This window comes from Bacillus rossius, chromosome 17 (genome assembly GCF_032445375.1).
Source record: "Bacillus rossius redtenbacheri isolate Brsri chromosome 17, Brsri_v3, whole genome shotgun sequence".
Lineage (NCBI taxonomy): Eukaryota > Metazoa > Arthropoda > Insecta > Phasmatodea > Bacillidae > Bacillus > Bacillus rossius.
This window is the reverse complement of record NC_086344.1, coordinates 39,520,115-39,536,006: the sequence shown is the minus strand read 5'-3', so window position 1 is coordinate 39,536,006 and position 15,892 is coordinate 39,520,115. Positions and strand designations below refer to the sequence as shown.

Here is a 15,892-nt window from a genome sequence, read left to right as displayed (position 1 = left end):
AATGTAAGCAGGCTTTTTTTTTTACTTTTTTACTTATTACAAATCATAAACAGGTCACCGTGGACTTTTAAATAATTACTTATATCAATATAAACATTCGAAACTGTTACAAAAATCCATTTTCATATAGTTTCAATAATTGTTAAACATATTATACGAGCTGTTATGTGTCGTGCTGCGCCGCTCCCAGCTACTTGGCGCCCTGGGCGGTCGCCTGGTTCGCCTGTGTGGACGCGCCGGCCCTGAATGTGAGGCATCGCGAATGCTGGAATGTCGGAGCGGGCGGGCGGCGGAGTGGCGAGGGCGGGGACCCACCTCCAGGCAGGAGCCCTGGGTAGGCAACAGAGTAACCCCAGCACATGTCGGAGCGGGCGTGTGGAGTGGCGAGGGCGGGGACCCACCTCCAGCCCGCCGCCCAGGCAGGAGCCCTGGATGGCCGCCACCACCGGCTTCTTGGAGGCCTCGACGCCGGCGAGGATCTCCTGGCCCGCGCGGGACACGGCCGCCACCTCCTCCGCCGTGCGGCACGCCTGCAGCATGTTGACGTCGGCGCCCGCGATGAAGCAGCCGGGCTTGCCCGAGACGAGCACGGCGGCCTGCACGCTGGCGTCCGCCTCCACCTGGCGCAGCGCGGCGCGCATCTCCTCCATGACCACCCGGTCCAGCGTGTTCACCTGCCACAGGCGCGCGCACGTCCGTGCTACCCTCCGCGAGACACCACCACGGCAACACGTCTGAAGACCGGTTCATTTCGTCTGCTTACTTCTGAAACCTCGTAAGTCCAGATTTTCCCACTTTTATATTCCGGATGTGTTTGGTGTATTTTTTTTTTTTTTTCCTTTTTTTTCACAGTGCATATGCTGTTAAAACCTGGTGAGTCAACTCTACTTAAGTCTCTTTTATATTCACAAATTATAAAAACCTCGTATCTTTGTCAGTAAGAAACCGTGCTCCAAAAGCTCATAAGTTCTCCTGTAAAATTGACTGAAATGTAGTTATGAGGTTTTAGAAGTAAGCCGACGATTTATTCATCTCTCAGTTCCAACATGCAGCGACATTCAACGCATACCCAACATAATGAAACACCTCTTCCATTAGAGAACAGCTGAACACAGTAAATACAGTTTTCTTAATGCAGTTACTCATTTTAATAAGTTCTTCATGAGCTCAAACCATTACAAAAAGGGTGCATTTTAAGAGAGCCACTTAGTCGATGATGTAAACAAATGTGCTGTGATTTCTGTACATTCCACAGGAAACTTTCAAGATTATTTCTGTTTTTGTAATGAATTCGGATTTCAAAGAAGCACTGCAGGAAAAGATTATTTTTTATTTTAGTTTGTTTATCGCACATGCTTGTACCTGATAATCTTAGGATTCAATATGTTTGACTTATAGTGATTGTAGTTTCTACATGGTGGCACTATGATACAAAACGACTATTGTTTCTTGTTGTTTCTTTAATGACCTCTACGAGACTGTCGTAGCCCACAGACACCTGGTGATAATGTGTAGGACTGCTACACTGCGGCTCCTGTTCAAATAAACAAAGTATGGGCTAAAAAAAAACACCATGAGGCTCAGTGAATACCAACTATTAAGAAGAAAATAACATTTATTTTATTTTGATAATTATTGTGGGGTGGGGGGAAGGGAGAGAATAGAAACACTTTGCCTGCTGTTTGCTTTCAAATTCTTTCCTTATACTGGTGGCAATGATACAAATTTTTTTTTTTTTTTTGGGGAGCAGGGTAATACATCCCATCTCCCCACCTGCGGGCGCTCCTGGACGCTGTCAAAGGGGATACTCAAAGATGTTACAAACAAGAAGCTAACGTACCTTAGATCCCGGAGAGTCGAGGGTGATGACACACACGTTGTCCACCTTCTTGCATTGCAGGTGCTGCTGCGATCCCGCGGAGGTCGTAGCGTACAGTCGCGTGCTTCTCTGCACCGAACCTGAACATGAAGCACAAGAGTGCTGAGACGTACATCAGCTACGACTGTCACACACTCCTAATTAGAGTTCTCACAATGTATAAAATGCAGGGCCGGATTTAGGGGAGGGCAACCGGGGCGAAAGCCCCGGGGCCTCCACAAACAGAGGGCCCCCACAAACAGACTCATACAAAAAGGACTATGGAAAAGACCAATCTCCGGAACTATTTTACTACCAAATTCTCGCAGCTCAAAATTTCAGAGCTACATTTCCAAACCTTGAAATTGCATTGGGAATGTAATTGGTTTTGATGATTTCAAATTGCACTGGAGAGCGCTCATTTACAAAAATGAAAATTATAAAAAATAGGCTCCGAACCACGATGGGACAAAACCGTTTATCGAAGCTTTCTCTCCTGAGCATTGAAAGCGATTTACTCAGGGAATTGGATTTCAGCGAAATCATCAATGATTTTTTCTGCGAAAAATGCTCAGAAGGTTCCGTTCATTAACACTAAAATTTAATTTCATATAATTATTGTCTCCGATTATATTTATGTATGTTTTTTAAATACTAAGAGAATCTACTTGATTTCACAATAAATTATTTATGGGAAACTCGACTGAAAAAAATTGTTCATTTTATTTGTAAAATAATTTGGGGCCAGGGGGCCTCCGCTCCTCTGTTGCCCCGAGGCCTCCAGACCTCTGAATCCGGCCCTGGTAAAATGGTTAACTCCTCCTGAAGGTACATAACACAAATAGTGCAGAGTTGAGGCTTTTGTGAACAATAATAATAATTATAACAAGTTATTTTTAACGTTATTTTACTACGCTACAACTGTTTACGACTGTGATTAAATCTTATTTTGTTACCTTGCAGTAAAGTGCATCCAGACGTGAATGTTTGTCATTAAATTGAAGAGCGCTAGGTATGTCAAAAGCAGCGTGAGCGAAAGCTATTTAAGAACCTCCCAAATAGTGAGTGTTTTTACCACAACTGAGTTTTTCTTTCTGTGTTTTATGTTGATGTGAAATGATCCATAAAACACATCCAAGCATTAAAAAATTTCCTGTTCACTTGATTCTTATGGCATGATCCTGTACATACATTGATCCTGTGGTACATGATGCTTCCGGTTTTAATTTAGCAGCTATGTAGAAATATTCTACACATAACAGAGGATTATGGGAAAAAGGGTAATAATAAAAAAAAGTGATGGATTGGTTATGTAAGGTCAGTTACATTAGTAGCAGTAAAATTATAAAAATAAAATACTTTTAAAATTCTTTTACATATCATAAATATAGCTTACCTAACTTAACCAAACTTTCAAGTTTGTTGATTTCACCTTTTTTTTCCCCAGAAGCAGCTACTCATGTACGACAGCATTAATATATATAGTATCATGATTTGCTAAAGAGATATTCATGGCGTATAGGGACTTTCATAACGTCATTTCTGGGGATAGTCAAGAGTCATCTGAAATAATGAAAATGAGCATTTTCCAATTTTATTTTACGGAAAAGCTGCGACTCTGCTCTTTTACAGAAACTTTTGAACAGGAACAGAGCGAGAGAGAGGGAAGGTCATACATGTCCTCTAGTTACTTTAAAAAAAAATTAATTATTGAAAATAAGGAATAAAAAGCTGTAAATAAGCAGGAGTGCCTTCTGATCTGTGCTCTACTTACTCTCCAAGGAGCAGAACGGTACAGAATTGTGATTAAAAATGAGATGAGGGAAGCTTAGACAAAAACAATTTTATGGATCAGGTAGGAACTACCTAGAACTTAAAATTTTCCAATCAGTGGCAAGTAGTGCTCCCCTTACTTCTCACTTCAGCATTTCCCTTAGGTCCTTTGCATGTCTCACTTGCATCCCTCATCCGCTACCACTCCCTCCGTCAGCATCACCACTCCACCCGTAGCTTCCAACTTACGATCTTTCCTTCCTCTGTACCCACTTCTTTCTCCAGCCTCCCTTCCCTCATCTCTTTATTGCAGTTACGTCCTACAAACCTCTCTACTCTTCTTCTCCATGCAGCATTTCCCACCCCAGTTACCTAACTATCTTAGATGGCCTCTTGCCCTTCTCCTCCACATACCCATGGTCCATCTCGCAGACCATTATCTTGTATTTTCATTTTTTTTCAGAAAAACCTTAAACTTCAGAATTAAGTACATTTAAGATTTATTTTTTTTTAATAAAAAAATATGGAGAAGGGGGGAGAGAGGGGCAAACAATGAATAATTTTTGATAAAAAATATTTATATTTTTTCATGACAGGTTAATTATCCAGCGAAATAAAAACCACTGGCCGAACCTTATAGCCAACAGTCCAAAGTGCACTTAAACATAACCTCATTACACCAAAAACCAAAAATTAAATATAAAATGATTTTCCTGACTTTCAAACCCAAGAATATAAATAAATAAATAAATAAATAAAAGCATTAAAATAAATTATTGTAAATGGAACAACATTTAAAGTAAAATATTTTAAGAAAATATATTTAATGATACGTAAAGGTTAAATTACCTAAATACTTCAAAGACACGCGCGAACATTTTGATGCTGCGAACCGTAACATCATGCTCACTAAATTATTTCTCGCATTCAAAATATCTACATTCACTCCCACAACCACACCGAAGCACTCTCCCAATCAACAGTCACATACATGCAACACAGATTAAAGTGATGGATTGTCTATGGCAATCATCGGGGGCTCGATGCATCGGGGTCAGTCTACTCATTCAAAGGTCATGTTATGGCAACGTAGAATAATAATACGGTAGACGGAGATTTATTCTACAACCTATTTTACTTTATAAATTGAAATTATTAGATACACTTGTGAAAAAATATCACCTTTTCTAACCGAAATTAAAACCAAGTGTTTGTGGAGAGGGGGGGGGGGGGGTTCCGGGTAAGAGAGGGAGACTTAAGGCGGTATTCCAAGACGTTTGAGTAAGGAAGCGAATATGCACTGCCTTGTTGGGCAACTGACGTACCCTAACTCTCGGATCATATTCCAAAACGTGTCCTAACTGAACCCCTGTAAGGTATCAGATCGGCAAGTGCCCTAAATATAAGAGACTGGCCGTGCCCTATCGTGTACTTGGAATATGGTTAGTGTAAATATATCGCATATTCAACACCTAAACCCTTATTTTTGTGTTTTGGAATACGGCCCTAAAGTAATTTTAGTTGTAATAGCCTTTTACTGCTATCTATTGGCTAGTCTGTCAACTTGAGAAGGAGCATACTTTAGTGAAGTGCTCTTTCTTTCCCACAGCTGTTCTCTGGCTAATGTGATAGGATCGATATCATGAGTTGTCAAGATCAGGTGACAGTGTTATTGTACTGCTAAGCCATACTGAGGTAAGGATTTTAAAATTATCAGTTTTATAAATGCTGTAGATGTAGTTAGTTTCGTAGATTTAGCTAGTAGGAAATAATAAAAAAATTATCATTGAACCAATATTTGGTTTAATATTTTCTATGCGTCTGTCTCAATGTCAATTGTTGCAAATGGGCTTTTCTGTCAGTGCGTAGATTGTTTTAGAGTTTTATGTGTATGTGAGGAAATATTAAGCAGTTGTAGGCCACGGCTTTAGTAATAATTTAGATATCCGAGAGCAACAGCGTGAATGACTTAAACCGATAAAACTCTACCGGTCGTACCAAAATCTACGTTAATAAGTTGGCTTTGATATCGGGCGGATGTACTTTCCGTTATCACTTAAGTATACATTTTGTCTGTAGGTTTCCTAAAAAGCTGTTTGTGAAATTAATATGGTTTTTCCAGTATCTGTGCTTGATGACCTTTCTTTATATGCCCTGTTAGCATGCATACAAAAACACCTTAGGTGAAGGCAGGACCTTGTTAGGTTAGTAAAACGAAGTTCTCTACGGAATCAACAATCTGGCAGCAGAGATTCAGAATAAACCACACCGTTAAATAACTTCTCTCGCTATCAGAGTTGGGTCTGTTCATGAAAATGATAAGCCGAGGGAAGTTAAGTAGTTGTGTTTCTGTTTTAATTTTTAAACTGTATTGTTAGGAGAGTGAAAATAGCTAAAACTGTGTTTTCAGAATAATTTTTTTGCCATGAAACCACTTGGTATAGATTCAGGAAAGCACTTGAGGGACTTGCATTACACCTTTATCTTCATTTCCCCGCCATGTAATCTCATAGTTGTCCTGTGCATGACGAAATAACTACTGCGCGCCAGTCCAGAGGAAACATCACGCTAGAAGCAATTACCATCCCGCCTCACCAACGCAGATACACCCTTGACTAGACAGGACCAATTTCTGTTACTGCTCAAATAATTTTAGTAGCCATCCCCATTTTTACCTTATGGCCTATTTCTTTTCACTTTTTGCACAAACCTTTAAGAGTAACTCTGAGATGTATGTGTGATTCGACGCACGTATTGAAATAAAGCGTCGAAGGAAAGAAATGACGGTCTGTTTGTTGATGTCCGCAGTTCCCCAGCAGGCAGCCACAGGACTCGCGAGCGAACATGGACAACAACTACAGCTTCTCGTCGTACCACAACGGCGGTCCGGGCCGGGAGAAGGACTTCCAGAAACTGGCCCAAACGGTCGGCACCAGTATTCAGAAAATATCTCAAAATGGTAGGTACCTGTAAAGTATTTCACTTTGTCGACGGGTCACAAAAGTCATGGAAAATGAAGGAAACTGAAGGACTGATCAGGAAAGTTATGGAAGAGTCCCTAAATAAACAGTAGTGATGGGTTGAATCCCAATTTTCTCGAATTCAAATCCTGAAAGGTACCTTGAATATACCTCTTGAATCTGAATCTGTGTCTCAAGTTTCAAAAATTAAATACCATTCAAGAATATATATATATAAAAAAAAAATAAAAAAAAATATGGTGTTGAAACATTCAACCCTTTAAATGTTTGTTTCTCAAACTAAATTTCCAGAATCAATATTTATTGTAATTTTTTTATATATATTACATGTTAAAAGTATGATATCTTGGGGAATGGTAACCGAATAGGTATGAAGAAAAAAATTGACTTTGTAAACTTAAGAGGTTATCGGTGTGAAATTTTATAATTTTCATTAATTTCTCTAACATTGTTCATCAATTTTTTTTTCTCCATCTACCATCCATTGTCTGTTACTTTAGTGTTGAGTTGTTTTGTAAGGCCTGCTTTTTTCACTGAACATTGTTTGAATGCTTGTGGCGCTTGTCTGGTGGCTTGGGCCAGTGTTGCCAATGCGAGGGCAGCGGCGAGTGCCGGGAATGTTGCTTGCAGTGTCGTCGATGCAGAAGATGGTGAACCAGCTGGACACGCCACAGGACTCCCAGGAGCTCAGGAACCAGCTGTGAGTACGGCTCCCGACGGAGCGGCTCAGTCGGGGCGTCTGCCGGTCCCGACACACACAGCAACTCTGATGGAAGTAATGGAGTTTTAACTTCCAGCTAACCTTTGCTGACAAGCGTTTTGTTTTTTTGATGCACTTCTCTTTATAGTTGTAGATCAAATACAAATAGTTGGAGACTCCCAGTCATCCAGGGCAGTGACTGACAAGGAGATCATGGATTACCGAAAAGCACGGTTGAAGCAGTGTCCCTAATAGACAAACATTAATGAAGGCAGATTTACACACACCGGTGACGTGACATTGCCGTGTCCGGCACATAATGTCACCGGCCGTGATCTCGTATAGCTTTTCTGTTCACAACGGACAGTGTTTCATCCTTCGTCTGGCAATTACACCCTATCCACCAGTTGGGCGGCCGTTTGACAAGGAAGTATCGTCCGCAGTTTCCGGCAGTCACGCTATGGTGACGTGCGAAAGTCTGGTTGCATCTGCACGGACGCATGCCGAGCGAGTATAAATATGACCCTTCAAATTCCTAGAAGAATGTTTTCAACCTCGTCGGTGGATGTCGTGAGCCAATCGCAGCACTGTCGCAACACTAGTGTGAGACTGACGTACAGATAAAGTTGCAGTACACATCACTAAAACACAGCCGTATTTTACCTCTAGCTGGTCAATCATTTTCTTTTTTGACGTGACGTCTAATAAATCGATGAACGCTGGCTGCACGCACGTAATTGTCCCACTACGGATGTCCCACTAAAATACGCATGCGTGGCATCTCTCTGGTATGTTGCGGACAGTACAGAGAACTCGTCCGGGGTTCGAGGTTATTGTTGTGCACCACGCCACGGGAGTATATTCGCAAGGAAATGGCGTTCTTACAAGTACGTATTATTTTAATTACTAGTGTAAATCAGTATATTTAAACAGTGTTGTATGAGTATTATTTTAGCTGTGTAACTAAATATTTATTGCTGGTATGATACTTTTCACACTTTAGTTTGACATTGGTAATTATTTGTCATGAGTTATTATTTGATCAACTAAATCACACACCGTATTATAGTTATAAGCCCACGAGCGTGTAAATATTTTCAGTCCAACAGAGAATATGCTAATTAAAAGAAATTCAAACAAATATCGTGCGTGGAATATTATTAATTTATACCATCTGAAACAATTGTTTTAATATGGTCTCGTGGTCGTGTGGTTAGCGTGAATGACTTCCAATTCAAAAGTTATCGGTTCAAAACTCGGCAACTGTGAATTTTTTTTGTACTTGTAAAAATAAATACGGCGTGCACGACACTTCAAAAGTAATAAATATATTTTAATTAATGAATGCAAATAAAAGTAAATTTATTAATTAAATTGTAGATTTCATTTCACTCCTTTGTATCCATACAAAATAGTGATAATTCAATAAAATTGATTTAATTTTATTCATAAAAGTATGCAGAGGTAGATTTTATCATACAAAAGATAGAAAAATTAAAAAAAAAATTTCTTCCTCAAAGAATATAATATTTTTAATGCCTAAATGGTTTGATTGCAAAAATCTATTACGGCTGTCTCAGGCTGGATATGATATTTCCTTTTCTTCTGGATTAATCATTTCATCAGTTTTGTTATGACCTCACGTTAAACTGTCGTCCGTAAACCGACTTTACAGACAACCAATTTTTTTTTTGTGCTTTTGATGATTTTTTCTCGTTCCACGGCCATGCTGATGTGGGATATTTACGAATGTCCAGCACCACTCAGTTTGGTTTATTATTGAACATTAATGTCTAAAGATTATGGCAAACAAATACTGCTGCCTTGGAAGTGCGCAGGCCAGTTGTAGCTCGCGTGAGTCTACGAACAGCCTTGCCGTGTCGGTGCCATCGTGGGCGTGTGGAACAACCGAGTGCTCTGTGTTCAGGGGTGCGTTTGTTATTTGCTCTAGCAGTTTGGAGGTTCACGATGCACTGTGTTTGGCAGCCACCAGATACAGCACTACACACAGCAGCTAGCCAAGGACACGAGTGCCAACCTCAAGGACCTGTCCAGCCTGCCGGCCCCCGCCTCCAGCTCCGAGCAGGTACGCCAACGCAGCAGTCCTCGCGGATCTGTGCTACCTTTGTACGTGTCTGATGCTAGGACTGCCGCCAACGCGGATGTGCTTTGCTTGACAGCTTCGTGTCTGATGCTAGGACTGCGTTGATAAAGTGGTCAGTTCACTCTTCCACTAAGAAGGAGGATATCTGGGTTTCATGAGCAGCACGGTCACATCCGGGTTCATGAGCTGATGGGTTTCCCCACCCGTTACCGTCAATTATCAATTCTTATCTCATCACCCCGCATTGTCTTTAATGACCTATATTTCGATGAGTTTTGAGCCCATCTGCTCATTTATTAATAAATTAATTTGTTTATTCATATCGTCTCATATTATGCTTTCTAAGGTAGATGTACTTTTTTTTAATTTCAGACACTATTGTTCATCCTTTGCACTGATATGTGGTCATATAAAAATTTGGACCAAGGTTTAACATAGTATTGAGATGGTTTTAAATGAATTCCAAAAAATTTGATACCTACTATGAAGTTTTTAATTTTTTTTTATAAATATTTACCCCTGTTTTTGCGGTAATAGTTCATTTCATCAAAAATTGTTTCAGTCAAAGGTTTTGAATAAAGTTTAGGAATTTTACAGTAAATTATAACGAACTCGATGGTGATGACTTGTTATTTGTTTGAAATGGTGCAGTAGTTGATGAACGACGGTGTCCAGGTGTATCAGGTGTTAAAGGAAGTGTCGCTCGCCCGCAGAGGCAGTGGAAGATGCAGAAGGAGCGGCTGGCGGACGAGTTCACGTCCGCGCTCAACACGTTCCAGGCGACGCAGCGCCGCGCCGCGCAGAAGGAGAAGGAGAAGATGCAGCGCGTGCGCGCCAACTCCGGTCTGGACGACCCCTTCGCGGGCTCCCGAGGTGCGGGCGCTTGTCGGCCCGTCTTGTGTTGAACCTGAAGCTTGTCGAGCAAGCGGGACGTTGTCAAGTAGACGGATGTCCCTTTGTTTGTCGCCTTGTCGACGCTGTACGACAAACACGAGAAATTATTTTCATTCATAACTGAAGATTCATCAGCATTAGATATTTCGGTACAAGCGTTGATTTAGTCATCGTCAGGGACTAGATTACATGGTGAATTGCGATGAAACCGAAATATTAACGAAAAATACCATTAGGTACCGAAATGCAACTAAAATTATGAAATAATTCAGAGTTTTATAAGAACTTTACTTAAATAAAAAAAATTAAATTTTAATGTATTAAATTTAATTAATGTTAGTCGGCATGAAGTATATTTCTTAATAACACAGTGCAAGGTTGCTTGGCTTTCCATTTCTTTTTTAAGTATTTAAGAATCCTAACCTTTTTTTGTATTATTAGAAATTTGATTAAAATATAAATAAATTAATAAACATTAATGAACAAGATTATTTCTCACTTCATAATAACTGCTCAGGACCAGAAAAACGGTGCATGTTACCGTTTCTTCAAACAATTCTTCCATTTGGAACATGCCAAATCTTGGAAAGAAATATGAAATTCATAACAGGTAGAGCTACCTATGCGGGAAATGCAGGGACTGTCTCAACAGCGCTCTCCACGCCACTGGTTGAACAAGGAACGCAAAGCACGCTGGTGGCAAATATAAAATTCAAGGCACTCACAGCTGACTGTATAGGACACCTATAACTATTTTCTGAAACAAGCGCATGCGCACACTCTCTTGTCTTATCATTTCGTTCATGTCTGTCTGTATCGGTTGCAGGGGCGCAACAGGGGGGGGGGGGGGGGGGGCAAAGGTATTTTGCCCCCCCCCCCCCCCCTCTCTGAAACCTTGAAGTGGGGGCAAACGGGGGCAAATAAAGTGCTGTGTAATAAATTTTTAGATAATAAAACTGCTTAAATAGCACCATTTTCCACCTTGAAATACACAAATTTTCCCGAAGGAGGATCCCCGGACCCCCTGCTTCAATAGGGGGGATCGATGATTCTTTTTAAAAAGGTATATTGCCCCCCCCCTTCCCTTTGGAAATTTAGTTGTTGCGCCCCTGATTGGTTGTATTTCTTTTTTGGGCCGGGGTAACGAAATCTCGCACAAAGAGGAGAAACGAAAACGAGCCCAGCAACGTAGATAGCATAACGCTCTCTTCACGTCTGTCTGGCCGAGTAGCTATTCTCTGAAACGTTTCACAAGGATGTGTCACGTGAAGGTTGCATTGAAGCTGGTCTCGTCGCGCCGAAGGAAGAGCGGGTCGGGTGTCGGGCAGGGACGGAGCGGGCGGGGTGCTGTGCGCAGGGCCGAGGTTCAGCGACCAGCTGATAGAGCTGCAGGACAGCCGCGGCCCGGCGCAGGCCCAGTCGCAGCTGGACGACGAGCTGAACCTGCAGATGCTGGAGGAGCAGGAGCAGGCCATCCGCCAGCTGGAGGTGCGTCCCTCGTCCTCTCCGCGAGGAACTGCTTACGATGAGGGCCATGCCGTTGTCCCCCTGAACTACCAAGGAAAAACATTGTGCTGTTAAAGAAATAAATTAAAAATTCATTTCTTAATACTTCTGATAAGAGTGATACAATTCATGTGAAATAAATTAATATATTATGATGTCGCATGTTTTTACTTTGCACGGGTATTTCTGGTCGGCATTTATATTTAGTTTTGAAACTTGTCCAGTCGACTGTTGTTAATTTTTTTTTTTCATGACGAGAGTTCCTTCCGTGGATCTCTTGTGCCGTCTGGTATTTGATTTGGAACGTGTTCGTCCGTGCCGTCGTCGTCGCGTTGTCCGTGATACCTGTTCAGGTTCATCGGCCGATGTAGACTTCTTCTTCTGTGGGTGTGCGTTAGTTCTCATCTCCAACTGTTCCCCGGTGCATGAACCATTCAAGGATTGCTAGCTGCATATATTAGTATTAGAATAATCAAGATCATAGGACCATCTTTTCCTCTTCCTAAAAATAACAACACCACTCTTTTATATGTTCTAAACGGATAGTGTTTCCTTGAAGTCAAAGTTGCGAATTTTTTTTAACTGAACAATTTTTTTTGTCCATTTGTTTCCAAGTAGCTATATGACAGCGAGTGAGGGCGCGTGTGTGTGCCGCAGAGCGACATCTACGACGTGAACCAGATCTTCAAGGAGCTGGGCGCGATGGTGCACGAGCAGGGGGAGGTGGTGGACAGCATCGAGGCGAGCGTGGAGAAGACGGAGGTGTTCGTGGGCGAGGGCACCAGCCAGCTGCGCCAGGCCAGCAACTACAAGGTGCGCCGCGCCGCGCCGTGCCGGTGCACAAGCGTCTAGCGCTCCCACGACGATCCCCGGAGAGTACCTTCGTCTCTACCCCCTCGAATCAGAGTCCAGGTCACGGCGGTCCAAAATAAAATAAAGCTACAAGAAATTAAAAATGTTAACAACGGATTACAAACATTCCACACTTTAAACGTTTCGTTTCACAAACTAAGTTTACAGTTTTATTAATTTATTTAAATAATATATGTGTTAAAAGTGCAATATCTTGGGGAATGGTAACAGGATGAGTATGATGAAAATTATTCACCTTTTGTACTTCAGGGGTTATCAGTGTAAAATTTTTTTTAATTTACCTTATTTCCCCTAAAAAAAAAATCATTCCTATTTCAATTCAACAAAAAATCTGATATTCACACAGGCCTACCAATACCATGTAAAAAAAACTATGGAAGTGAAATATTATGTTATAAAGTAAATTTTGACTGTCGGTTATAAAGAACATACTGCATTTGAATTATAAGAAAAATATAATATATAAATGAGTGCTAAGAATTATGGATGATAAAAGGTAGAATTTATCTTTGCTGTCAGGATTTTTATGCCAGCAACCATTGGCCTATCTATTCTAAGGTTTGAGGTTGATTTTAAATTACTTATAAACAAATAAAGTTGTAGGCGAATGCAAAGAGTGTAATCCTAATTTCTATGTTTCTTAAGGTTTTTTAATAACCAAATAATGACCAGTTAACCTCGTTCGTATTTCGTGCAGCCCAAAGTTAGGTTTTATTTTTTTTTCCGAAACTGGAACTGTGAAATGAGGTTTTTGATGTAAAACTGAACTGGAACCAAACACACCAATAAAAATCAGAACCAGACAGCAGTAGTATTTTGTGTTTTTTTTTTTCTTCTCTTAAATAAAAGCCATTTTTCGATTTTGGTATGAAGATGTTTGAGTCTCATTAAGAAAGCAATTTGCTGCTGCCGAATCCCTTTCATGTTAACTTGTGTCTTGTAGTTTGTTCTGTAGTTATTACTTTGTGTGAGCGGCCAGGTTTCCTCAGGTGCTTTGTTGTGTGCCGTGGTCGGCAAGAGTCGGGAATGATAGTCTTGACAGGGTGGCAACCCTGCGAGGATGTGTGTTGCGTTGCAGAACAAGGTCCGCAGGAAGAAGTTCATCCTGGGGGCATGTCTGCTCGTCGTGTTGGCGGTGATTGTCGGCATCATCGCCTGGCAGACGTCATAATGAAGACCGGCGGGTGAGCACGCATCGACCCCCCCCCCCCCCCTTTTCCCCCCATAAACTTTAAAAAAGGGGGAATGAAAAAAAAAGAAAATCTTCTCTAGTTTTTACCTGACTTGTGATATTGGTTTAGCTTTTTTTAATGTATTATTTACATTTACTGCTATTGTAGTGTATTTATTTAAACTTTTGTACCCACTCTTAAAAATGAGTTAAAACCAGGGCCATGGAGTGTAATATCCCTGAGGCCTGGGCTGTTTGAACTAGCTAGAGCACCCGTGCTTCGCTGTGGCAGTGTACAGACACAACACACTCGCACTTTCCATCATGCACGCCCCTGTCGTTGCACGAGCCGTTGCCATGGATACGCAGAAGGCATCAACAATGAAATGGCGAGATTTCATCAAGAGTAAATTGAATTCTGCCTTTAGGGGTGGTTTCTCTCGAAATCACCTAGACAGTGACCTTCCTTGGAGAAAAAACGGTAGATTAATGGAGAAAACAATCAAATGGAAACTCAATATTTTAGAAATTCTTTCGAATCTTTTTTTTAAATCTTGTGGTATATCACAGCTCCACCTGCTTGCTATCTGATCCTCCTTTAATATGAACGAACTGGAAATGTTATGTTATATTTCTGGTTCCCATCATCGTAACGAGATCAAATGTTACGAATCGGCACAGATAGTGAAAATCAGAAACTAGGATTGCGTTTTTGAATGTCTTGAAGTGCATTGTGCGTCTGTGGTAATGCAAGGTTGGGTTTATTTCAGGCGGGAGGCTGGAAGACGACTTGTGTTGGAAAATATTACTCTGCAATGGTTTGTGTATGTTACGATAATGTTACGAATGTACGAGCATGCATTCCCGGACTGCCAGACACCTCGTGCGTATCCACTCATTATCCACACTGTAAAAAAAATAATAATTGATGATGAGAGATTGTTTATACTGTTAAAATGTTGTACATAGAATATTGCTGTTCCGGTGGGTGAATGCTGACTTTTGCACGGCGGTGTCCAGGAACTAAGTGGAACAAATGTGTTTTTAGAGTGCTTTATGTACACGTTTCTTCGACTTTGATACGTATTGTAACATTGACTGTTAGCTGGTCCGTGGTGTGGGAGATCTTTGAAGTGTCATTGTAATTATTTTGAGAAAAAAATAACCTTTTATGAGAGCAAGTCGCGTAACTTTGGTTTTTGGCATAATTGATTTATGGTGTAGCTAAATCATTCAGCTTGCTTTTTGAAAACCCTCTTAAGCCCAGGTTTGAAGTGCAGTATTATAGCAATGAGAGCAAGTATGTATTTTTGTTTTTGCTTCCGAGTGTAAATTTACAATATACTTTATTTTTTTTGTAAGTGGCCTTGTTTTTTCAAAAGGAACTCGTCGTTGTTAGTAGTACCAAATATGTATTGTAGTAGGACAATGTAGGAAATTCAGGCCTTTAAACAAGACAAACGCTGGTGACACCTGACTGCAGCGATCCTAGTGGCTCAGCCCGAAGAACGCTCGCGAAATTCAAATTCCCTTGTCTTACAACGGGCAATCTCGACAAAAGTTTTCTCGCGCCGTTTGAAATCTTGTTGTGCAGTAATGAATTTACACTCCATGTATTTGTATGAAAACAGTGTATTCATAATCAAAACAAATTTTCGTAATCTACAAAAATATGTTGATTTAACGATAATGAAAAATGACCTAACTTTGAACATAAAGACAGATCATACAACTTATAACAATGAAACATACTTAACTTTAAATCTGAATTATTATAAATCGTGTATTGACCGGGATCTGACCCCATGAACTTCCAGTATCAGCCATGCCTAATACATAATACCACATTGCTATGTATACTAATCTAAAATTTTAGTAAAACATTGGGTTACATATCAATATTTTAATCCCAAAATTATAATTTATTTTTAAATTACCTACTATTTCTTTGCGTGACTATTAAAGTCTATAAAATTAATTCCAGAATAATTTTGCTATCACAATATTTATTTGGTACGCTGGTACGCTTTAT

At 40.6% G+C, this 15,892-nt stretch overlaps 2 protein-coding genes across 3 annotated transcripts in view; one reads left to right on the top strand and one right to left on the bottom strand.

Annotated features, from left to right (window-relative positions):
* The window catches only part of LOC134540537 (trifunctional enzyme subunit alpha, mitochondrial), a 28,361-nt gene extending 23,714 nt beyond the window's left edge, over positions 1 to 4,647 (bottom strand). The window contains exons 1-3 of the mRNA XM_063383343.1: positions 4,481 to 4,647; positions 1,841 to 1,959; positions 402 to 674 (exon numbers count right to left, since the gene is read on the bottom strand). Of these exons, the coding sequence (XP_063239413.1) occupies positions 402 to 674; positions 1,841 to 1,959; positions 4,481 to 4,535 (447 nt within the window). The 5' untranslated portion in view covers positions 4,536 to 4,647. The remainder of the gene's footprint in view (positions 1 to 401; positions 675 to 1,840; positions 1,960 to 4,480) is intronic.
* A 591-nt stretch (positions 4,648 to 5,238) lies between these two features.
* On the top strand, positions 5,239 to 14,748 carry LOC134540556 (syntaxin-12). 2 transcript variants are annotated; one of them, XM_063383372.1, is made up of 9 exons: positions 5,239 to 5,326; positions 6,440 to 6,590; positions 7,243 to 7,312; positions 9,299 to 9,398; positions 10,130 to 10,289; positions 11,668 to 11,798; positions 12,474 to 12,629; positions 13,768 to 13,873; positions 14,631 to 14,748. In XM_063383372.1, the coding sequence occupies exons 2-8, from the start codon at positions 6,476 to 6,478 to the stop codon at positions 13,858 to 13,860; spliced, it is 825 nt and encodes a 274-aa protein (XP_063239442.1). In that variant the 5' UTR covers positions 5,239 to 5,326; positions 6,440 to 6,475; the 3' UTR covers positions 13,861 to 13,873; positions 14,631 to 14,748. The 2 variants fall into 2 exon arrangements, with proteins under 2 accessions (XP_063239442.1, XP_063239443.1); XM_063383373.1 differs by lacking the exon at positions 5,239 to 5,326 and adding an exon at positions 5,381 to 5,691.
* The last annotated feature ends 1,144 nt before the right edge of the window (positions 14,749 to 15,892 follow it).